The sequence below is a fragment of the Heterodontus francisci genome, chromosome 20 (genome assembly GCF_036365525.1).
Source record: "Heterodontus francisci isolate sHetFra1 chromosome 20, sHetFra1.hap1, whole genome shotgun sequence".
Lineage (NCBI taxonomy): Eukaryota > Metazoa > Chordata > Chondrichthyes > Heterodontiformes > Heterodontidae > Heterodontus > Heterodontus francisci.
In genome coordinates this window covers 26,503,660-26,528,496 of record NC_090390.1, presented here as the reverse complement: position 1 = coordinate 26,528,496, position 24,837 = coordinate 26,503,660, and the positions used below count along the sequence as shown (strand labels likewise).

General features: G+C 44.8%; 1 protein-coding gene across 5 annotated transcripts in view; it reads left to right on the top strand.

Moving 5' to 3' along the window:
* The window catches only part of LOC137380530 (protein bicaudal C homolog 1-like), a 305,313-nt gene extending 283,405 nt beyond the window's left edge, over nt 1–21,908 (top strand). For 3 of the 5 annotated variants that reach the window (XM_068052479.1, XM_068052477.1, XM_068052481.1), the window contains 6 exons: nt 157–196; nt 2,561–2,715; nt 4,983–5,127; nt 8,714–8,874; nt 9,812–9,911; nt 18,477–21,908. In XM_068052479.1, coding sequence (XP_067908580.1) covers nt 157–196; nt 2,561–2,715; nt 4,983–5,127; nt 8,714–8,874; nt 9,812–9,911; nt 18,477–18,607 — 732 coding nt within the window. In that variant the 3' untranslated portion in view covers nt 18,608–21,908. The other 2 variants (XM_068052478.1, XM_068052480.1) reach the window with 2 other exon arrangements.
* Nucleotides 21,909–24,837: the final 2,929 nt, after the last annotated feature.

Sequence of the window (24,837 nt, the reverse complement as noted above, 5' to 3'; positions counted from 1 at the left end):
CATCTCAAAACTGTCACATCATTTAGCTCTTCCCATTTTCCATCTTTGGTAGAACCATGGAACACGGCCAAAGTGTTTACCCCTGGAGAAATTGTCATATTGGAGTGACATTTCAGTGAGTGCTGTTAAGCCATTGTGTCTTCCTTTCACTTTCAGGCTTTTGACTATGAACAGAAGAAGCTGTTGGCAACCAAAGGTATGTGGTGTGACAGTGACCTCTGACCTTGCTATTTGTCAACAGCTCAAGGAGGCAGTTCTTCCAGACTACTGCTTGGTGGTTGCTATGAGTTTCTGTAGAGACTAATGAGTCTGCCTCAAACATACTGACCATCCGTGCTGAATTGTCTTTGTTAAGTATGTGTTTAAAAGATTCTGTTGTGACAGCACATTTATAGCTCTTGTTTCTCTGCTCAGGGCGGAGTGTACTGAATTCTAATTGGTAGCTAAGATCGCATTTTTTGCACTGGTTTGTAGTGATGATCACACCCAATATAGTTCGACAGTTAATGGCCATGCACATTCCTGAGTACAGGAGTCATATGCCAAGGGTATTAAAAGCAATGAATCCTACGTAGTACTTGCGTAAATGCTTTTAGTGGCGCTTCACTCAAAAGGTAGGAAAACAAGCCCATGTGTTGTGATAGAAAGAGATATAAATCATGAGAGATACAAAAGGAGCAGTTGATGTTCCTTCAGTTTACAAATGGTAGCAGAATGCTTGCGAAATTATAGCTCAATTCTGCTAAATGGAGGTGAGGGAAAAAATGAAAGGCACCTACAACATTATTTGATAGTTGGCCAAGATCTACGGTCACATTTTGGGCACAGCTTCCACAGCATTCAGAGATCGTGAATGGTCTTGGGAAGTTGACACCAATGCAAATAAAGGAGACAGAACAAAACTAACACGTTCTGAAATTTGATCCCCTTCATCTGCACCTGGTTAATGAGTCACAAAGTGCCATCAGAGTACTCTAAGCTGCTCACATTCGCAAACGGTCTCCTGCTCTCAGTGAGATGCTGCGCATGCACAGCCTACATCTTGCCAGGACCAACTGGTGCATGCGTGGGAAAACGTCATTGTGTATCTGCACCTCCAACTCGGCACCTTTCAAATAGCGTCTCCATTCACCCAAACAGAACCCCGCTCCCTCCCACCATCCCTGCTTTAATCACCGCTTCACCCTGCTCAATCCCTGCCACGTTGCTGCCTACCCTCAGCGACTCGCTCCCCCTGCCCACCTCAGCTACTTGTTCCCACCCCACAGGCCGCTCTCCTCCTCTCAGCCACTCGTTCCCACCCTCGACGCATTCTTTCTCCCCACTGGCCGCTTCCCGCTCCCCTCTACCCACCCCCCAGCCACTCGTGCCAGTCCTCGCCACTGCTCCTCTCCCGCTCTCCTCAGCCGATTGTTCCTCGCTTCCCGCTCGCCCTCCCCTAGCCACCCCGCTGTCCGGCCGCTCTCTGTCCACTCCCACTCTTCCCCCCCCCCCCCACCCCAGCCGCTAGCTCTAGGCTGTGCTGCTTCCCTTTTCTTGGCCGCTCGCTCCTACATCACCCCATCAGCCCTCGCGGCTCGCCTTGCTTCTTTGGGCAGCGTGCAGAGAACGACCGAATGTTGGAGCAAGCGGCGATGCCTGGAGCTAGCGTCTGGAGGGGCGGGGATGAGAGAAGAGGGGAGCGAGTGGGGGAAGCGAGGAGCGGCGAACAATCAGCCGAAGGGAGGAGAGGGGAAGGGAGGGGTATGGAGCGAGCAGCTGAGTGTGGGGGTGGTGGGGGGGGGGGGTGGGGGCGATCAGTGAGGCTGGAGAAAGTGTTTAAGGGAAGGCAGTGGGGAGCCAGCGGTGAGAAGACAGGCGCAGGAGGGACCGATAGAGAGAAGCGCAATGGCAGGAGGGAGCGGGGGACTGTTGCGGGTGTGATGGAGGCACTGATGGCAGCCATTGAGGGGATTTTCAGGTTGAATTTGTTTTTCTGTGATAAATTGAGCAGCGGCATCTTTAATCCTGGCAGCTGCCTGGACGTCGCATACAGTGACGTTTCAGTGGAAGAGGCTGCATTTGTACATGTGCTAGTACTGCAACACCTAGTGGTTGTGTTGTCAGCAAACACAGCCAATGAGTCACAGGCTCATGATTTGTGTGATTGTTTTTATTTAATGTTCTTGAGCAATTGTGTTTTAAAATGAGCTGTCAAAGGCAATATTTCTGTGGAGAATATTTAGCTTAGTCATTTATCTAAATTCATTCTCAGGCTGTGGACATCGCTGGTGAGGTTAGATTTATTGCCTATCCCTAGTTGCCCTTGTGGTGGTGGTGGTGGGCCACTGCCTTGCTGAATCACTGCAGGCCTTGTGGTGAAAGAGCTTCCACAATGCCCAGTGATATTCTTCCTATCCTGTGGAACTGGAGTTTCAGAGAGGTCCTCCTTGGCTTTGGTCCTCAAAGTAGATGCATTGTACTCTAATTGGTAATGTTATGTTGTCAGGAAATAACGCTTCAGGATGAATTGAAGCATCTCCTTCCTAGTAACACTGCCTTAACTTTCTTCTTGCCAAAGCCATGCTGAAGAAGCCAGTAGTAACCGAAGTAAGGACCCCAACAAATACATGGAGTGGTCTTGGTTTCTCCAAATCAATGCCTGCTGAAACAATCAAGGAGCTAAGACGTGCCAATCATGTGTCCTACAAACCAACTATGTCAACTACTTACGAGGTAGTGAAAAATTTACACTGCTCTGCAGTTCTTGGCTTTTTACGGTCGGTGCTCCAAATAGAATCCATTTATGCAGCTATTGACTGTTGTTTTAGCTTGGGAGGTAAATGTGTAGCCAGGAAATGTGGCTGAAAATTCCTTTGTCACATCATATTTTCAATACCACTGATAAGTAATTTCTTTTCACTCAGATTTAACCAAGATGTCAAGCAATAAGATATTTGAAAGCAGTCCAAAAATAATGATGACTTTATTTTGAAAGCAGTGATTTATCTATATCAGATTTCATATTTCATTTGGCTGTAAGGTCTAGCTGGATGCTCGAATGGAGAAGTGCTGAATCCCACAGCTTTGAAACCCATGCAGTAAGCTTCTTGCTGTATAAACAATGGCAGAATCCAGGAAAGAATGATGAATACTGTGTTTCAGACAGAAACCTAGCCACATGTTACCAATTACTCTCTGTGTATGGCTGTTAGCAGATTTCTTTCTAACTTTCTGGTCTGGAACTGTGATTGTCTTTCAGCAAATCAAACATGTTCAGCTCTGAAACACTGCACACTAAATTGATGCAGTGAAAAGCTGATTCAGTCATAATTGTTCACCTCAAAACTGAACTCTCGACTATATTGATAAGGCAATGCCTGAGAAAAACACTAAAGTGTGGTTTTGATTTTACTAAAAGGCATAAAAATGTCTATTGGCTTAAGTATTAAATGGCAAAAGTTAAACTTTACTCGAAACCTCCTCACTATCCTTAAATATTAATTCCATTCTTGGCACAGGCAGTTGGAGAGGCTAAGTTCCACGCAAAGGCCTTAAATAGTTAATGGATTATTATACCACTACATTCAGTGATTAAAGTGGAATTTGCTAAGGGATACTCGCCCTCAGCCATGTTTAAACTCTCACCCTGCCCTATAACTTCTGACCCTGTCATTGTAACCCTGGGTACTGGCTGCTTTCTTTTGTACCTGATCACACGCATACACAACATAGTCCCTTTAACCATCTCTTTCACTGTTCTGTCAATTCCTTCCTCTTTTGCGACTCCCCAAAGTCTGTAACTCCGTTCCTTTTCCCTCGGCATCTTTTTTCATGATTCTTCTGCCCACCTACTTGTCCCTTCTTCCTCACCAATTCCTTTTTACATCTTGCTCCCCTTTCTATGGAATTTCTTTCTTCCAAGTCTACCTCCTCTCTCCCTCTCTTCCCCCTTGTCCCTGGCTCGCTTGCCCCCACCCCACCCCCATTTAGCCTCTTTGCCTAGCTCAACCCCAGAATTATTACCCTCACCCTCTCTTTTTGTCCCTTTCACAGTTGTTCTCCATCTTTTTCCTCTCCACCTATTTTGTTCTCTTCTAGTCTTTTACTCTGCAACCCCCTCCTCACAGCAACAGCACAACAGTTACAATTTATCGCTCAGATAATCTCAGGTGACTCTTTGACCTTCCAGCTCTGCCACCAGTGAGCCAGTTGTGGGCTGCAATTGGCTGTATTGCAATGTCAGTTCCAGGAAATGAGCAAATCTCGCACTGTTGGAAGCTTTAAATCACTTGCCTGGGACTGCAGCAGACTGCTGCCAGCCTGGATTGGGTTCATGGTAATTACAGCCTGACAGCGAGAGGCCTCTGCACCTGGAGCCTGGATTGCTGAACACAGGCTGCAAGCTTAGATGCGTAGAATTACATAGCCTGTTTCTGTGCTGTAAAGTCTATTTGGTCCTATTCATCCATCCTGGTGTTCATCCTCCTCACAAGCATCCTCTCACTTCTCTTCATCTAACCCCCATCATCATCTCCTTCTATTTCTTTCTGCCTCATGTTCTTACCTAACTTTGTCTTAAATGCAGCAGCTGATTTATGTTGGAGGTAGAATGCCAAACTGCTCCCCTTCCAGCCTATTGAGCTACTGAGGAATGTAATTGTGGAAGTGGCTTCTCCTGATGGGTGGTTTTTGGTCTTTGAATGCAAAATGGCTGCTTGAAGAGCTGCTGCCTCTGTGTCAGAAAGGAGCTCAGTGTCGCCAGTTTGTCTTACTAGAGACTAAGGCACAACTTGGAAAAGCTGTAACTTGGTCCTCGGGAAGGGAAAATTCAGTGAGATGAACGCCTTAAACGATAGGGAGTGATTCATTCAAGTTATCAACTTCCAAAGCTTAGCACAGTTTAGGTAGCATTCTGGCACTCTAAAGGAGTTCACAACAGTCTTTACACTTCATTAAGAGAAGAAGCATGGGTGCTATTTAAGCATGATCTTCCCTTGCAGTCATCGTCGCCAGTGTCGCTATCACGGTCGAACAGTCGGGAGTGTATCGGGGGCAGCAGTGATTCTGATAACTGGAGGGATCGGAATGGCTCTCATGGTGAATTCACAACTTCCATCAACAGCTCTAAGCAAAAAAATAACCCATGTAAGCATTTCAGGTATTGTGACAGAGGACTTTCCTCTTTAGAATGTGTTGTAATATTGACGAGCGATCACTTGCTACTTGCTGCCTTTATAGTAAAGATTTTGGTTAATTCCTTAACTCTGCAGCACGTTATTAATCCTGCAGCTGCTATTAAAGATTGGTAGTTAAAACTGCAGGGATCGGATGACAGTGATAAGAAAGAGCATAGATTAGCCAATAAAAGTGGAATCAGTGCATAATAGCAGGCTCAGTTTCTTTTTAAAAATGGCCTCCATCCTTGCCTTACAGTTTAACTTTGTTCCTCTTGCTCTTAACTCCCAACTCTCTAGAAGAATGAACCCTTCCTTTCACTGTGGCCCCACAACCAGCATTGTGTAGGAACAGGAGAAGACCAGTCCAGCCTGTTCCATCATTCTGTTAGATCATGGCTGATTTGTACCCCAACTTCATTTTACTGCCTTTTCTCCCAATCCCTTGATAACCTTACCAAACAAAAATCTATCGCTGCACAGCCTTTTTTGGGGGGATAGCGTACTAGGTTTCCACTACCCTTTATGTGAAAAATATATTGTTATAGCCCTGTAATCTGGATAGTCAAACAGTTCTAAAGAATGTTCTGGCATGTGGTCTGCCTGAATGTGGGGCCTCAGGCAAACTTAAAAATAAAATTCCAGCTCCTATCCCAGTATAAAACATGTTGAAATGTTTACATCTATAAAATGCAATGGAATTCTCATTTCCTGATCTTGGCTGAATTGACCCCTGGGAGCAAGTCTTGAAAAGTTAAAAGGAAGTGAATGGCATATTTTATCTGAACATCTTTGTTCGTGTCAGTTAACGTCATTAATTTTATTGTAACCACTACTGATGGGACACTACGCTCATTCAGTCTCTGTGCTATGTATATAAAACTTTTATGTGGGGATGGAAGTCACTATCTGGGCTGGATTAGCTGTGAGGAAAGGTGGTGCTGAGAAACAAAACATTCTTGTGCCTGTTACAGCCTCAGGGTCAGATATATCTTGATCTGGATGCAGGGTAAAGCATTCCTCATGTAGCTCCCAAGAAAATGGCCTCCCAATATTTGGCAGTATTGGAGTATAGGATATCAACATGTCCATGGTTTCCCAAAACTCATATTTATGACAGCAAAACAGTTGCTAAGTGTATTTTCAGCAGGTGTCCCTTGCTACAATCTGTCCTTTCATCAACTCCAAGTGGGTAAGCTTCCATTAAATCTCATTTTTCCTGTGTGTTGTTGCTGTAGCATAACGAACATAACTAGCTACCTGCCTTTCCCGTGACTGAATCCATGTCATGCCAATTGTGATCTTGGAATGTTGAATGTAATTATTGGACATATGCGTGGAGAGAAAAGTAACTCCTAAATTGTTTTTCCTCCAGTGGATTTGTGAGTGAGGGCAATATGGAAGTTGTTAGTTGCTTGTCCTGCTGTTCATATTGTGCTATCAACATATGAATTCAGAGCAGGAGTAGGCCACTTGGCCCTTCGAGCCTGCTCCGCCATTCAGTAAGTTCATAGCTGAACTGATTACTCCACATTTCCACCTACACCCGTTAACCTTCCACCCCCTTGCTTATCAAGAATCTATCTACCTCTAACTTAAAAATATTCAAAGACTGCTTTCACTGCCTTTTGAGGAAGAGAATTCCAAAGACTCTGCAAGAAAAAATTTCTCCTCATCTCTGTCTTAAATGGGCGGCCCCTTATTTTTAAACAGTGACCCCTAGTTCCAGATTCTCCCACAAGGGGAAACATCCTTTCCACATCCATCCTCAGGATCTTTTATGTTTCAATCAAGTCGCCTCTTACTCTTCTAAATTCCAGTGGATACAAGCCTAGCCTGTCCAATCTTTCCTCATAAGACAGCCCACCCTTCCAGGTATTAGTCTCGTAAACCTTCTCTCTACTGCCTCCAACGCATTTACATCCTTCCTTAAATAAGGAGTCCAGTACTATACACAGTACTCCAGATGTGGTCTCACCAATACCCTGTATAGCTGAAGCATAACTTTTGTATTCAATTCCCCTCGCAATAAACAATAACATTCTATTAGCTTTCCTAATTATGTGCTGTACCTGCATACTAACCTTTTTGCGATTCATGCACTAGGACACCCAGATCTCTCTGCATCTCCAAGCTCTGCAATCTCTCACCATTTAGACAATATGCTTTTTTATTCCTCCTGCCAAAGTGGACAATTTCACACTTTTCTACATTATACTCCATTTGCCAGGTCTTTGCCCACTCACTTAACCTATCTATATCCCTTTGTAGCCCCCTTATGTTCTCTTCACAAGTTACTTCCCTACCTATCTTTGTGTCAGCAGCAAATTTATCAACCAACCTTCGGTCCCTTCATCTAAGTCATTTATGTAAGTTGTAAAAAGTTGAGGTCCCAGCACTGATCCCTGTGGCACACCACTCGTTACATCTTGCCAACCAGAAAATGACCCATTTATGCCTACTCTCTGTTCCTGTTAGCTAGCCAATCTTCTATCTATGCCAATATGTTACCCCTACATCATGAGCTTTTATTTTCCGCAATAACCTTTGATGTGGCACCTTATCAAATACCTTCTGGAAATCTAAGTACAATACATCCACCGGTTCCCCTTTATCCACAGCACACGTAACTCCCTCAAAGAACTCCAATAAATTGGTTAAGCATGATTTCCCTTTCACAAAACCATGTTGACTCTGCCTGATTACCTTCAATTTTTCTAAATGCCCTGCTATAATGTCTTTAGTGCTTACTGCTAGTGTGCTGTGAGGTAACACAAGTGGCGTTCGCAAAACATTTCCATTACCGCCAGTCTGAAAATCTGTACTTTCAGTAGCCATAGTGTCAAGTAAGAAATTAAGCCTGTGCACATTAACCCAGCCTTGTAAGAAGTTGTTACTGTATTAGGAAGAGACTGCACCAGTTGTTAAATGCTGTCTGAGCGAAACTGACAAACTTGTCCTCAGTGCTAAGTTAAGGGAAACATCTTTGCTGCAGATTGAAATTATCTTTTCTACTTTTTGCTCAGCTCCCTCTCCAGAGAATATAAAAATGTTGAATTAGTGTAACGTTGATTTGAACCCAGGCCACATTGATCCAAGGACTGTGCACATGGCACAAAACTGAATTTGCCATCACCTAGAGAGATGAGGTGAAATTGGTCCATGCCAGTAACACAAAATGGGCAAACAGCAAATCGGGCCAGCGTAGCAGGGTTGGGAGGAACAGGTGACTTAGGACCTTTGGTTTCCGAAACTCTCCACAGTCGGGTTTACCTTGTGTCATGCCTGGGCCTGTTGTAGACTAATTGAGAGTGATTGATTGCTGTGGTTCATCAACAACTCCATTATTGTATCATGTGATGACCAGGATGGTAGAAGGTAAACTAGATGGACCTTGATCTTTTTTTGCCCAGCAATCGCTATGTTCCTAAAGCAGGCTTCTGATTTGCTATGAGCCCATTTCGCTGTGACTGACGTAGAATAATTTCACACCCAATGAGTATAAGCTTCTTTCCGTAATGAATTTCAGATGTGATATTTGACCTTTGTCTCTTTAGCTGAGCACTACTTGACCAGCAGTAATTACGTGGACTGCATTTCCTCCCTGATGGGCAGCAATGGCTGCACCTTGAATAACTCCTTCAAAGGTTCTGAATTGCCAGAACTTTTCAGCAAGCTCGGTTTAGGCAAATACACGGATATCTTTCAGCAGCAAGAGGTTAGTCTGACCACATCTCATTGAAAGTCAATGATATCTGTACCCAGGAATGTCTTAAAAGTCTTTTATTTTTGTTTTTGTTCTTTTATTCCAAAGTACTTAGTAAGGAAAAGGAAATTTGTTTGGGTGGTGTGGTGTCTAAGGAATCTGTGCTAATCAAAAAGAATGATATCAGCACTGGGACATTTTCTCATTTTGGGATTTCATATCCTACTTTTCCAGGGCAGGCACAATGCAGCTGAATGTGGAGTAAAGCTCCCTCTCCTCTGCCTCAATGCTGTATCTTAACCAACCACAAAACCACATTGTCGCTGAATCAATGCAGTCTAGTTTCTAGATTCTGTAAGCTATCCTTAAGCCACTTGTTGAGATTCTCAATTTAGCTCTCTTGGCATTAAGTTCTGGGTAGTTTACTGGGAGGCCAGGCACAGCAGAAGCTGGATCGAGAAAGCCCAAACTCCATTAATGTAAAACTCAAGTGTTGTATCCCATCAACATAAACTGGATTTGACCCAAAGGCCCATAGGTGAAAACAGTAGAGGAAAATCCCTTAAACCACCCTGTCTCTCACTACTTATTTCCACATGCAATTGTGTTTTCTCTGAGAGTGTACTTAACAGTGCTACAAATTGCAACAATTATGGCAAAATATATTGGATACAGATATTAAGATATATCATTCCTGGATTGAGTATCTCCCAACTGGAAGTGGGGTTGACCATTCCTGATTTGTGTGAGTGAAGCTGTCATATTAAAATGAAGACAGGTAAACGGGCAGCATTTCATCATCGATATAAGCAGCCATTAAAAGCAAAATGGAGCCTTAAAAATTAGCACTAGGGAAAGACAGTAGTAAAGGCCAAGCAAGTTTGTTTCATCCACTTGCTGCACATCCTACAAGAAAATACTGACCCCTCTCTTCCTCACAACATCTTAGATTGACCTTCAGACTTTCCTCACTCTGACTGATCAGGACTTGAAGGAGCTCGGAATTACCACGTTTGGTGCCAGAAGGAAAATGCTGCTTGCAATTTCAGGTCAGTATATATTTACATTTTCAACAATTTGTTCTTCTCAGTACAACAGGCTGTGGAAATGCTGAAAGAAAACAGCACCGAGGAAACCAACTCTCTGTCCCAACCCCTCTGTGTGTTTCTGAATTGAACACAGAGTGTATAGTGAAAACATTACAGAAAATGAGAACGATTGCTACAGATTTTTAAATACCGCAGCACTGCCGAAACCATAGAGGGTCCACTTTGATTTGAAAGCTGTTTTTTGACATCCGTCTCAGAGATTTAGTAATTAATGTATTCAGTAGAGGGGGTTCTGTATTAAATTACAACACACCAAATACTCTTATTTATAGAGCACCTTTAATGTAGTAAAATATCCCAAGGTGCTTCACAAGAACATTATCAAACAACATTTGACACTGAGCCACAAGTGGAGATATTAGGACAGATGACCAAAAGCTTGGTCAAAGAGTTACATTTTAAAGAGTGTCTTAGAGGTGGTTGAAGAAATTTAGGGCAGGGATTTCAGAACTTAGGGCTTTGGCAGCTGAAGGCACGGCCAGCAATGGTAGAGCGATTAATTGAGCATTAAAATGCTCAAGTGGTCAGAATTGGAGGAGCACTGATATCTTGGAGGGTTGTGGGGCTGGAGGAAATTACAGAGACATGGAGGGATTTGAAAACAAGCAGCAAACTTTTAAAATCGAGGCATTGCTTAACCGGGAAACGGTGTAGGTCAGCTAGACCGCTGGTGATGGGTGAACTGGATTTGGTGCGAGTTAGGGCAAGGGCCTAAGTTTTGAACGATGTCAAGTTTGCAGAGGGAGGCCGGCCAGGAGTGCATTGGAATAATCAAGCCTAGAGGTAACAAAAGCATTGATATGAGGGTTTTAGCAGCAGATGAGTTGAGGTGGAGTCATGGGACTTTACAAGAGTTAGAAATAAGTGGTCTTAGTGATGACGTGGATATGTGGTCAGAAGCTCATCTAGAGATCAAATATGACACCAGTGGTGGCAAGGGAACAGAATTTGTGGTGGTGTTCCCCCAGAATCACTGGCTTTAGTCTTGCCAATATTTAATTGGAGGAAATTTCTTCTTCTGCAGTACTGGGTATAAGAAGCTCGGTCATTAATAATTACCTAATGTACAACTGATTTTGTAGTTGTAAGTGGGAGAGATATACTTAGCACCAACCATAATGTAGTTTGCCTTCAAAACACATTGCTTGGCTGATTTAATATGCAACGCCTTGTTTATAGTCAGGCAGCGGGGGCAGGGGTTATCCTATGTTTCAAATAAACTGGCTGAAATCTCAGTATCACAACTATCTGCAGACATGTCAGAAAGCTTCACTTGAGGTTCATTGCTGTTTAAATAACAAGAGGTTTAGAGTCAGAGCTTTAAACGTGTAAACATAATGATTAAAATCATTGATATGTGTGCAATATGAGGGAATGCAAAAACTCCCTTGCAGTCTCCCCAGACACTGTCAATTATTTCATTGATTGCAGTAGAGATCAATAGGTTATGTTAACTTCTTATCAAAACATATTGGGGGCAATTCTTCCTGGATACTTTAGGCACTAAAGAACTGCCAAGGTGGCCAAGAATGGGGTCTTTAAGCTGAAACGCTGGTTTAGGCTGTGTTTAGTGCAAGATGCCATCTTGGTAAAGGAGTTGAAGCCTGGGCTCGGGATGGATGCCCAGAGGATCGTTAGGGGGTTAATTGCCAATTAAAATGCCCGCTAGGGCTCATTAATGAGGCTGCACGGCAGTTTTGTAGCATGCGCTTGTCCTAATGCCCTCTTCTAACAGTGATCAGCTAATTGGGATGTAGACAAGTCATTGCTGAGGATTTTGAGCGCTACTTAATGCGCTTTTACTGTTCACTTACTGCTGGAGGTTTGAAGAGGACATTTGAAACACATCAGGAGACTTTCTGGGACAGTATGTCAAGACTTCACCAACACTCTATCAACATTTATTCTGGAAATTCTCTGAGGACTTCACCTAAAAAAAGAGTGAGTGCTGTGCTACTCTACTTTATTGGACACCTTACAGGAGTCACCAGGAGAAAGGGAATGCTTGGTCATGGGCATCTTGCTCAGGGCCCCCATTGGTCTGCAGGAGGAATGGGAGGAGGGGATGAAGCCAGGCAGAGTAACACCAGAGCTGCAGGACAGGCAGGAGGGTGTGGTGGACTCTTTCCCCCACGGGCACAGGCCATCGCTCTTCCACCAGGTCCTCCAGCGTTGCGTCCGAGAACCTGTGTACCCTCTCACTCAGTGCTTGAGCCATCCTGAACTGTGCTGCTGTGTGTCAGCCAGCACAAGCCACACATTCAGTGGAAATAGGTGCGAGGAGCCCACATACACTGCTCACAAAAATTGTGTCCAATCAGCACTGAGTGCTAACCTGCAGATGGCTAGTTCATTACCTCCAAGCATGTTCAAATTATGGCAATCAGCAGTTAGGCCCAAACTTGCATGCTAAAACTTGAGTTTCAAACAGGCACACCATGTTAGCTGAGCACCCATTTAGTGCTTGTTTTCACCATTACATTGAAATAACCCCTGCTGTTAGGAACAGGAATAGGCTTTTCAACCCTGTCTGCCTGCTCCACTCTTGAATTAAATCATGGCTGATCTATACCTTATGTCCCCATACCTGCCTTTGCAGGCGGCGCAGTGGCGCAGTGGTTAGCACCGCAGCCTCACAGCTCCAGCGACCCAGGTTCAATTCTGCGTACTGCCTGTGTGGAGTTTGCACGTTCTCCCTGTGTCTGCGTGGGTTTTCTCCAGGTGCTCCGGTTTCCTCCCACAGCCAAAAGACTTGCAGGTTGGTAGGTAAATTGGCCATTATAAATTGCCCCTAGTATAGGTAGGTGGTAGGGAAATATAGGGACAGGTGGGGATGTGGTAGGAATATGGGATTAGTGTAGGATTAGTATAAATGGGTGGTTGATGGTCGGCACAGACTCGATGGGCCGAAGGGCCTGTTTCAGTGCTGTATCTCTAAATAAATAAAAATAAATATATCCCTTGATAAGCTTACCCTAATAAAAATCTATCGCCGTCAGTCTTGAAAGGTCCAGTTGACCTCCAGCATCCATAGGCTTTTTGGGAGAGTGTTTCAGATTTCCTGCATGGAAAAAATGCTTTCTGATTTCACTCTTGAATGACCTGGCTCTAATTGTATGATAATGTCCCCTTGTTCTTGGTTCCCCCATCAGAGGAAATAATTTCTCTGTCTCTTCCCTATCTTATCTTATCTGATTGAGGAGTTTAAAACGTTAAGTCCACAATCCTCTAAACTTAATGGAATACCAGCTAAGCTTATCCAACCTGTCCTCATAATTTAACCCTTTTAGTCGCAGTTCATACTAGTGAATCTGCCCTGTACCCCTTCCAAGGTCATTATATCTTTCCTAAGGTGTGGTGCCTAGAACTGAATGCAGTACTCCAGATGGGGTCTGACCAAGGCTCTATATAACTAAATGTTGGATAAATGTGTACGTTTGCCTAAAACACCTTGGTTACCCTTTTACAGAATAAAAATAGTTTAAATCAACCGTGTTTTAAAAGCAAAACAAACCACACATATGAAGTTGAGATTGGTGGTTTTTGGGTGTAGGGCGGGTTTCTGCTGGAGTTTGTGGAACCAGATGGGGTTCCAGAGAAATGACAGATTTGGCGGTTGCAAAAATGCTGGAAATGCTCAGCCGATCAATCAGAAAATAGGCTGACCATTTTGGGCCTGACCCCTCGTCATACTGATCAACTTGCTGTGCATCTCCAGCATCCTTACATACCTCTGTTCAGTCTGTAAGTGTGTCCCTGAGCTTTTAGTCGCCTGTCATTTTAATTATTCATTCCACTCCCACTCTGACCTCTATCCTTGATCTCCTACACTGTTCCAAAGAAGCTCAACATAAACTTGGGGAACAGCACCTCATCTTTCCATTAGGCACTTTACAACCTTCTGGATTCAACATTGAGTTCAATAATTCCGAATCATAACTGCCATTTTTTTGGCCAGCATCTACTGGTAATGATTCTGCTGTTGCCATTTACACCTCCTCCAGACTCATCTTTTGTTCCTTTACTTGTTCCATTACCACTCCCTTGAACCTTGCATCATCATCACTTTTGTCATTAATCTCTCCTGCTTTTCATCCTATCATAGACCTTCCTTTTGTTTCCTCCTGCCTGAGTCCTTACTGAAAACCTGTTACATCTCTAACATCTTCCAGTTCTGCTGAAAGGCCATTGGCCTGAAATGTTGACTGTTTCTGTCTCCATAATTGCTATCTGACCTGCTGAGTATTTCCAGCATTTTCCGGTTTTATTTTAGATTTCCAGCATCTACAGTATTCTGCTTCTGCATTTTGTTACGACTGAGGCGGAAGGGGTGCACTGTCTTTTCTAGTTCCACTTCTCCACAGGTCACAACATATATTTAAATGTTTACCAGCCAATCATATAATCTATTTTTTATCCAAGAATAAAACACACCAACCAGGTTTCTTTAATAAACAACAAAACTATCAGTTTATTATAAAACAAGATTTAACCAGTACAAATCAAAGCATTAACACACAGCTTTAAATATGCAAGTTCCCTTTTTAAATTCCCCAATTACACTCACACACACAGGAAATAAAATACAGAAGTTCTCTCTGCAGAGGTCCGTTACCAAAAAAAGGCAAAAACAAAACTACTTTGGCCGAAGACTTGCTAATTCTTAATGAAAAAAAGAGAAGATATGGAAGGATGTCACTTGTCCCTTTTTTGATCTGGCATCCGGGTAAACGGAGACGGGTCACTCGGATCATTTCGGAAGCAGTCTGTTCTGGAGCTGTCGGGAATTATTCTAACAGGCTTTTTCGGAGAAATGTGGCATCAGGGTTTCCCGCCAGCACACACTTAAATCGCAGGATTTCTCTCTCGCTTCTTTGAAGCTATGCAGCACCAGGGATTTTAGCTCTCCCACACTGGATCTTTGCAGGATTTCTTCAAAGAGGTAGAGAAAGATGAGCTGGGTGGTTTCTTTTTCCTTGGCAGGAAAAACACCAATTGTCTTCAAACAGTTCACACCCAACTAAACTGAAAACAATGTCCAAACCCCAGAGTGTTGACCTCCTGACCTCCATAAACTTTGACATGTGGCTTCTCTGTAACCGTTTGTCCCCAGGTCACCAAGGGTTCTGTTGTTTACTGAGCCCAAAGCACATGACTTCCAGCGCAGGTGGCTTTCAAACAACATCTCAGATATCCTTTCGGTGAACTTAGTAAAATGAAAACACATCCATGGAATCTTTTCAGTTTAAACACAAGTCCTCAAAAAATCTTTTTTAAAAAGCACTTTTGAGTTTGTATCGCACCTTTAACATAGTACAATGTCCCAAGGTCTACAGAGACAAGTAAAATATAGAAGTGTATATAGTAACCCATGTTTACTGTGTTATTATGAAAGTGCTTCTATATTTGTGTTAAGTACATGTTTTTGAGGACTTGTATTTAAATTGTGGAGATGGATTTGTGGAGAAGGCTGAAGATTTCATCGAAGCTGGACTTTGCTTTGTTGTTGACAGTTCATTGAAAGGACATTGAGATATTTTTTTTAAAAGCCTTGCTGGAAATCATGTTCTTTAAGCAATAAACAACGGAAACCTTGGTGACCTGTGGAAGATGTTTACAGAGAAGTAACAGGCCCATATTTATAGGGGTCAGGAGGCTTGACGATTGAGATATTGTTTTTGGTTTTGCTTTGGACAGTGTGTTGGGTGTGAACTGTTTTGAAGACAGTTGGAGAAAACCAGCAAAGTGAGCAGCCACCATCAGCTCAGCCTCTTTCATCTCTTTGAGAACTTCATGAGAATCAAGTGTAAGAAATAGAGAAACTGATGCTACATTTCTCCTGAAAAGCTTGCCAGCAACTCATGATGCCGCATTTCTCTGGATAGCCTGCCAAACTGATCCTCAACGTCGCCTGAAAAAACACTGCTTCAGAAAGATCCCAGTGACAGCTGTCTCTGCGTATTTGGGACGCCAGACCAAAAAGGGACAACTTACATCTTTCCATATTTTTTTTTCCTTCAAGAATTAGCAAGTATTTAGCAAAAGTATTTTTTTTGTCTTTTTTTTGTAACAGACCTCTGCAGAGAGAATTTCTGTAATTTTTCAGTGTATGTGAGAGAGTTTGTGTGTGGGGAATTTAAAAAGGGAACTTTCATATTTTAATCTGTGTGTTAATGCTTTGTGTTGTTACTGGTTAAGTCTTGTTTTATAATAAACTGATAATTTTGTTATTTATTAAAGGAACCTGGTTGGTGTACTTTATTCTTGGATAAAGTGTAGAGTATATGATTGACTGCATCAGTAACTGGGTAAACATTTGAAAAAAATATATGTTGTGACCTGTGCAGGAGTGGAACTAGAAAAGACAGTGCACTCCTCTTGCCTCGGTCATAACAACTGGTACAGGTTTCCTGTAAAATGCCTAATCATCACTGCTCTGTCCTGCTGTTGCAAATCATCTCTCTCTGGAACACTCTCAAAATGTTGGTTTCCATTATGGCCTGAGGTGTGTGTACCTGCTCCAGAAGCTCTCAGTTTCTGCAGTTTCCATATCTTTATTCTGACCACATTCCTGTTCTTTGCTGTCACCTCAACAGTAAACTTTATTTTTTAATGAACACTTTTTTTTGTGGAACCGATTCTAACCCCAGTGAAGTCTCTTCAGTTTATTTCTCAGCTCGTTACAAAAATGCACACCTTATTTGCTCATTTTTATTTTGTATGTAATTAAATTGTCAAAGTTATATTTAAATGTATACTGTAGTACAGAGGTGAATGGGGGGTGCGGGAGCAATTCAGTTTTAGTGCCTTTGTGAACACCAATTTGTCTAAATACATTTTTAAAAAAAAAATAAAATGTTCTGTTCTCTTTTAGTCAACCATGATTAAGTTCCTTTGATTATACTCTGGATATCTTTCAAATGGGGGCATTCCTAAAAGCCACAGCCCTGATGTTAAGCCGTGGGATATTAGTGTACGAATGCTTAATGCGCTTGTCCCAAATTTTCCTCTATTATTTTAATACAGGCATTCTTAACCTGTTTAACATAAAGAAGCCTTTTGTCTTGGTGAAAACAGGAGAGTATCATATCAGGCGAACACATTGCAAGTTGTTGTATTTTCAGGGCCTTATCTTTCTCCTCAGTAACACAAATATCCTACAGAATTTCTTTCGAATCTGGCAGATAGTATTGCCATCAGATTCTGAGTTTCTCTTTGAAAATGACCTTGGTGGGTGCTATCTATCTACTGGACATCCATCCACCAGTCCCAAACAATTCACACTTCATTGCAATAATCCCTCGTCAGACTTTAGACCCCACCTAAAAACAGACAACTGTGGGAAAGTCCATCTGTTGAATGTTTTAATTGTAATTGTCAGATATATAGAAATACATATGTAAGAGAGAGAGAGATAGATTAATATACGGTTTCCATGTTCAGTGAGTTGAATTAGTTTCAGTGTTTGTGCAATTTTCTTCAACCACATATTGGCAAAGGCACCCAAGCAACCCAACAAGGAGCAGCTGCTAGTTGCTTTTGGGGAGGAAACGTTCTTCTTTTAAGGTGTGAGAGATGCCATGAGGGTTGGCTGCTGCTCGTTGCCAGTGAAAAACAACCTACTTGTTGTTTAAAAAGCTCATTGCATGTATAGTATATCTACTGAGTGCAATATCTTGACAGATATATTTTGAACACTATGAGCATATTAAAAAGTAAACAGTCAGTTTCCCACCAGCAAAGAGAAGCCCAGGAGCCTGACATGTGTTATTGGCACTGTCTGCATTTTGACCTAGCAACGGTGAAGGGACAACAATAAATTCCCAAGTCAGGACGGTGTGTGACTTGGAGGGGAACTTGCAGGTGGTGGTGTCCCCATGTATCTGTTGCTCTTGTTCTTCTAGGTGGTAGAGGTTGCAGGTTTGGAAGGAGCCTTGGTGAGTTGCTGCAGTTCATCTTGTAGATAGTACACACTGCTGTCACAGTGCACCAGTGGTGGAGGGAATGAATGTTAAAGTGCTGAATGTGGCACTGATCAACCGGACTGCCTTGTCCTGGATGATGACAAGTTTCTTAAGTATTTTTGAAGCTGCACTGATCCAGGAATATTCCATCACACACCTGACCTGTTCCTTGTAGATGGTGGAGAGGCTTTGGGGAGACAGAGGTGAGCCACTCAACGCAGAATACCCAGCTTCTGATCTGCTCTAATAGCCATGGCATTTATGTGGTACAGTTGGCTTACTGGTCAATGACAAACCCCAGGATGTTGATGGTGGGTTATTTAGCAATGATGCCATTGAATATCAAGGGGAGGTGGTCATTGTGTGGCATTTGTGTGGCATGAACATTACTTGCCATTTAGCCCAAGCCTGAATGTTGTGCAGGTCTTGCTGCATGCAGGATAAATACACAAAGAGGAATGGAGAAACTTGATGTGGCTTTCTGGTACCTAGTATTTAAATTATACACATAAACTGTAATTGCTTTTTGCTTACTTTTCAGAATTGAATAAAAACTGTCGAAAGCCCTTTGAGCCTCCAAACATTCGCTCGACGTTTCTAGAGGGTGGAGTGAGTGGCCGGTTACCACGGCAATATCACTCCGACATCGCCAGCATCAGTGGTCGGTGGTAGCAGTGAACTGGAACTTACTCGCCCATAGCTGCCACGAAGAAACAGCTGACGAAAGCTGGCACAGACTGTCGTGCGATATTAACCCTGTGGAAAGCATTTACTGCACAGAGCCCTCGGTGTTTTAGGAGTTTGGATTACAAAGGACCAAAGCCTGCTTGATTTTGTGTAAATAATTGTGCCAAAAATGAAAAGAAAACTCGCCTATCGATGTGTATTCCATGGTTGCCTTTTGCTGTTTCACCAAATATGGTACTAGTCTATATGCAGATCAGAGAACAACAAGACCATTAACACTAGCTTTCTTGCTCAATATTATTTATTAGAGAACAAAAACTTAAATTATGCACTGAAATGTTAGGTTCTACCATAGAATTAAACTCGAACCACTAACCCAAGTGCATTGTGTGTATAGTTTGTAATGAGAGGGTAAGATGTGTTGTACTGCTGAGTAGAGAGACTTAAATGTAATTGCCTCTGCACTTTACATGTCGTGGTTTTCTAGACCTGTGGAAATGCACTTGTTTTTCTCTGGTCTTCATATGTAACAAACCTATTGTTTGCAGCGCTGAGGAAATGAAGCAGGCATCTGCTGGGAGTTGAGTGAAGCTCGCATCCTTCTAGAGGTTTATTACAATATTAATTATTGTACAGTGAGACTTGGGTCCCCAGTCAGCCATGCTCCCCCAAAAGCAAGTACTGAAACAGTGTCTCTATTCAGTGATTAAGTCCGTTACATTTTACTGCCAACTTTAGCTCGTTTACAGTATTCAAGATGCTGTTTTTCTACACTACAATGTTTTTAAAACCATAACTTTTTACATGTTTGCTGCACCCTACTCTTTCATAGAATTTACACCACAGAAACAGTCCATTCAACCCATCTGGTCCCTGCCGATGTTAATGCTCCACACAAGCCTCCTCCCACCACTCTTCATCTAACGCTATAAGCATAACCCTCTATTTCTTTCTCCCTCGTGCTTAGCTTCCCTTTAAATGCATCTGTGCTAGTCACCTCAACTACATCCTGTGGTAGCAAGTTCCACATTCTTACCACTTTTTGTATAAAGAGGTTTTTCCTGAATTCCATATTGGATTTATTTGATTATTTATTCTCCATTCAAAACCTTCCCAATGACTGACCCCATAGCAATGTCTAAGCTGGAACAATTTCAGTGGCATAATGTTTTCAGAGGGCATCATACAGGTGTGCGCGTGTGTTGGCACCAGTTGCTATTTTGTCGAGCCTCTACATTGGTAATGTGAAACCCAAAAATGAACATCTGTTTTTAAGAAGCTTTCCCGTGCAGATTGAGCTACAGCTGAAAAGGTCATATAACCAGTTGATATTGGCAAAACTTGTATCTTCATTTTCTAGCTTTTTTTAAAAACAAAGATAATATGTCGATTCGTGGGTGTGCTTGGCAGTGGGCGAAGTCTGAAGCAGAAACAGATGGGCCTAAATAGTCTGCATGTTTTTATCATGCTTATTACCACTTGGAAGTGTTTTGTGTGGGTTTTTTTTTTTTGCTTTTGACTCATACAAACAGTGAGGGACAAGAAGAGCTGCTCTGATCCATCCAGCCTGTCACAAACAGTTGTGCAGCCTTGTGTGTCACAATGTGTTCACTAGATAAACAAACCAGGCCATTTAGGGAAAGAACAATCTGGGAAATTCCTTTCCAGCCCCCTTTGACGATGAAAGCTATTCCATGAGACCGCTCTGGCCCTGATTAATGTTGTACAGTACCTGTCTTTTGTACGAGGTGATCTCTACCCCAGTCAGAAGTAGGTCCAGCTCTCTCTCGCAGGAAGTCAGCGAATTGGTATCTGCCACGTGATTTGGCAGCCTGTTCCCACAGATCTGCAATACTCTGGATGACCTCCACACATCATGCCCTCCATCTTGGAGGACTGAGCAATCTTGGCTGCACACTTAATGCAGAACTGCCACAGATGATGTTTTGTGATTGGCTGGTAAGAAGTGATGTTGATGAAACTGCAGTCAATTTCAGTTTTCCTTCCCTTCACCAACCCTCCCCCCCGCCTCCCCCGCACCTGTGACCCCAACTGAAGACAATGTTTTCTCAATTCTGCAGCAACCTGGCAGAGAAGGCGCCTAACTCCCACACTGGACACAGGGAGAAGCCTTTCAGTTCCCAAACTCATTGTCTTCTTTAGTGTTTGAAAATAAATTTCCTAATTTTTCTCTCCTTTTGTAAGACCATCTTCAGTTCATCCTCACTTCAGTAACAGCCTATAACCCAGCAAAGTCCATAGGCAATGTGAGCTTTCTGTTTTAGTATTGTTCTTCTCTTTTGTGTCATTGAAAGCTTAGCTCCCAGGTTTTTTTGCACTGACTCTTGTCCCCACATACAGTTCTCACAGTACAGTTAACAAACCCAAAGGAATTTGAAGAATTAAGTATTTATGTTGTTTACGCTGGATCTATGAAGGTCTTTTAGTTGAAATGAAGGAAATCTCCAAGTGCCTACCTTTCTTGCTATCTGATGATGCTGATGTCCCTATCCAGACTGTCCTGTTCTGCTGGACATTTTAAAACAGGGAGAGCTGTAGAATCACTACATTGTACTTATGCATAAGGATAGATACTTTTAGGACTTAAACCGCTATATGAAGTGTTCCTGTGTAGCCGGCTTTAGGTAAACACCATTTTTGTTGCATGAGTGAAGTTAGTGATATAAAAATATGTGAATAGTTTAAAATTGTTTTCTGTTTTCAATGGCAATTATGCATATGGTCTGTATAGATAATTGTTGGATTAATTGAAAACAAATTTGCACACAAAAGGGAAGAGGCTATGTTTTGTCACTTTTATATATAAAATGTAGTTTGGTGATTTGTTCTTTTTCTCAATTATTAGCAACTAAGAGGAAATCCGTATTTGTGAATCCCTCTAAAAGTCTTAAAAAGTCAGCAATTTGTGTGTGTACACCAAAGTGAAGGCTTTTCAGTTTATGGAAACTAAACTGAAAGAATATTCTATACGAAACACTGGAAGAATACTCGCCTTTCTCAAGTATGAGGAGATGCCATGCTAATCTTGTGTAGACTAACACCGAGGCAGAATGGCTATCTAACGGACAAAGCTGTTTGATTGTCAGCTTATGCTGAAGGTTAGGAATAACTCAGTGCCTTGAGTGATGATTTATCTGTAAATATAGCACAGATGTTTATTTTCAGTGTGGGGGGTGGAGTTGACCTTTTTATGATTTCAGTTTAAAAAAATATTTGTGGATAAGCTTTAACAAAGGGAATTTTCAACACAATTTTATGTTGTATTAAAAGATAATTTTATAAATCATTCTCTACAGTCTATTGTGTAAATATATTTTGTATCGGCACAGAGCCAAACGTGCACGGTCTGAAGTTACAGCATTGCAACGACTCCCTCCTCACCTGTCTGAATATATCTTCTGGGACATCAGCTGTGAAAGATCACTTTTGTTCAAAGTTTATTTTTTGCCTCATCACTTTTGACAACTCAGCAGTGGATTTTATCATCTGAAGCTTCAATTGCCAAGCAATAAATTCTTTAGTTTAAAGAACAGTATGATGGTAGTGAAAGAGAGAAAATGAGGGAGTGTGCTTTTGTTCTGACAAAGAGATCCTTGATTGGACAAGTTTTTTTTTCAGAATGAGCCATTGTACTTGGACAGGTGATATATTTCTTGTTACTTTGTGAACCATTTTAATTTAGCATAATGATGGGATGTGCTGCTTGGAGATGGTTGCAATATCTGTCAATTTTGTGTTTTGCTTTACAGCCTTTCTTGATCCACTTGCTGCTTCCTATTGCAAATCTTTTTCATCTCATTGTAGACCAATGCATCCGAGTCTCATTTTTATGTAGAGAGATGGATCGCGATATATCTGGCTTTTGTTTGTAATTATCTCAAGAATTTAAATTCCAATATGGGATTGTGGTCAAACCACCCTCTTTCCCCCTGACCCCCCCCAACTTCCCCCTGATCCCCCTCCCCACTTCCCCCTGATCCTCCCCCCCCACTTCCCCCTGATCTTCCCCCCCCCCCACTTCCCCCTGTTCTCCCTCCCCCCCACTTCCCCCTGTTCTCCCTCCCCCCCACTTCCCCCTGATCCCCCTCCCCACTTCCCCCTGTTCTCCCCCCCCACTTCCCCCTGACCCCCCCCACTTCCCCCTGACCCCCCCCCCACTTCCCCGATCCCCTCCCCACTTCCCCCTGATCCTCCCCCCCCACTTCCCCCTGATCTCCCACCCCCCCACTTCCCCTGTTCTCCCCCCCCACTTCCCCCTGTTCTCCCCCCCACTTCCCCCTGTTCTCCCTCCCCCCCACTTCCCCCTGTTCTCCCTCCCCCCCACTTCCCCCTGTTCTCCCTCCCCCCCACTTCCCCCTGTTCTCCCTCCCCCCCACTTCCCCTGTTCTCCCTCCCCCCCACTTCCCCCTGTTCTCCCTCCCCCCCACTTCCCCTGTTCTCCCCCCCCACTTCCCCCTGATCTCCCCCCCACTTCCCCCTGATCTCCCACCCCCACTTCCCCCTGATCTCCCACCCCCCACTTCCCCCTGATCTCCCCCCCCACTTCCCCCTGATCTCCCCCCCCACTTCCCCCTGATCTCCCCCCCCACATCCCCTCCCCCACTTCCCCTGATCTCCCCCCCCACTTCCCCCTGATCTCCCCCCCCCCCACTTCCCCCTGATCTCCCCCCCCTTCCCCTGATCTCCCCCCCCCCACTTCCCCCTGATCTCCCCCCCCCACTTCCCCCTGATCTCCCCCCCCACTTCCCCCTGATCTCCCCCCCCACTTCCCCCTGATCTCCCCCCCCACTTCCCCTGATCTCCCCCCCCACTTCCCCCTGATCTCCCCCCCCCACTTCCCCCTGATCTCCCCCCCCCACTTCCCCCTGATCTCCCCCCCCCACTTCCCCCTGATCTCCCCCCCCCCACTTCCCCCTGATCTCCTCCCCCCCCACTTCCCCCTGATCTCCCTCCCCCACTTCCCCCTGATCTCCCCCCCCCACTTCCCCCTGATCTCTCCCCCCCCACTTCCCCCTGATCTCCCTCCCCCCACTTCCCCCTGATCTTCCCCCCCCCACTTCCCCCTGATCTCCCCCCCCCACTTCCCCCTGATCTCCCCCCCCCCACTTCCCCCTGATCCCCCCCCACTTCCCCCTGATCTCCCCCCCCCCACTTCCCCCTGATCTCCCCCCCCCCACTTCCCCCTGATCACCCCCCCCCCACTTCCCCCTGATCTCCCCCCCCCACTTCCCCCTGATCTCCCCCCCCACTTCCCCCTGATCTCCCCCCCCACTTCCCCCTGATCTCCCCCCCCCCCACTTCCCCCTGATCTCCCCCCCCTTCCCCCTGATCTCCCCCCCCCCACTTCCCCCTGATCTCCCCCCCCCACTTCCCCCTGATCTCCCCCCCCCACTTCCCCCTGATCTCCCCCCCCACTTCCCCCTGATCTCCCCCCCCACTTCCCCCTGATCTCCCCCCCCACTTCCCCCTGATCTCCCCCCCCCACTTCCCCCTGATCTCCCCCCCCCACTTCCCCCTGATCTCCCCCCCCCACTTCCCCCTGATCTCCCCCCCCCCACTTCCCCCTGATCTCCTCCCCCCCCACTTCCCCCTGATCTCCCTCCCCCACTTCCCCCTGATCTCCCCCCCCCACTTCCCCCTGATCTCTCCCCCCCCACTTCCCCCTGATCTCCCTCCCCCCACTTCCCCCTGATCTTCCCCCCCCCACTTCCCCCTGATCTCCCCCCCCCACTTCCCCCTGATCTCCCCCCCCCCACTTCCCCCTGATCCCCCCCCACTTCCCCCTGATCTCCCCCCCCCCACTTCCCCCTGATCTCCCCCCCCCCACTTCCCCCTGATCACCCCCCCCCCACTTCCCCCTGATCTCCCCCCCCCCACTTCCCCCTGATCTCCCCCCCCACTTCCCCCTGATCTCCCCCCCCCACTTCCCCCTGATCTCCCCCCCCCACTTCCCCCTGATCTCCCCCCCCCACTTCCCCCTGATCTCCCCCCCCCCCCACTTCCCCCTGATCTCCCCCCCCCACTTCCCCCTGTTCTCCCCCCCCACTTCCCCCTAGTCTCCCCCCCACTTCCCCCTGATCTCCCCCCACTTCCCCCTGATCTCTCCCCCCCCACTTCCCCCTGATCTCTCCCCCCCCACTTCCCCCTGATCTCTTCCCCCCCCCACTTCCCCCTGATCTCTCCCCCCCCACTTC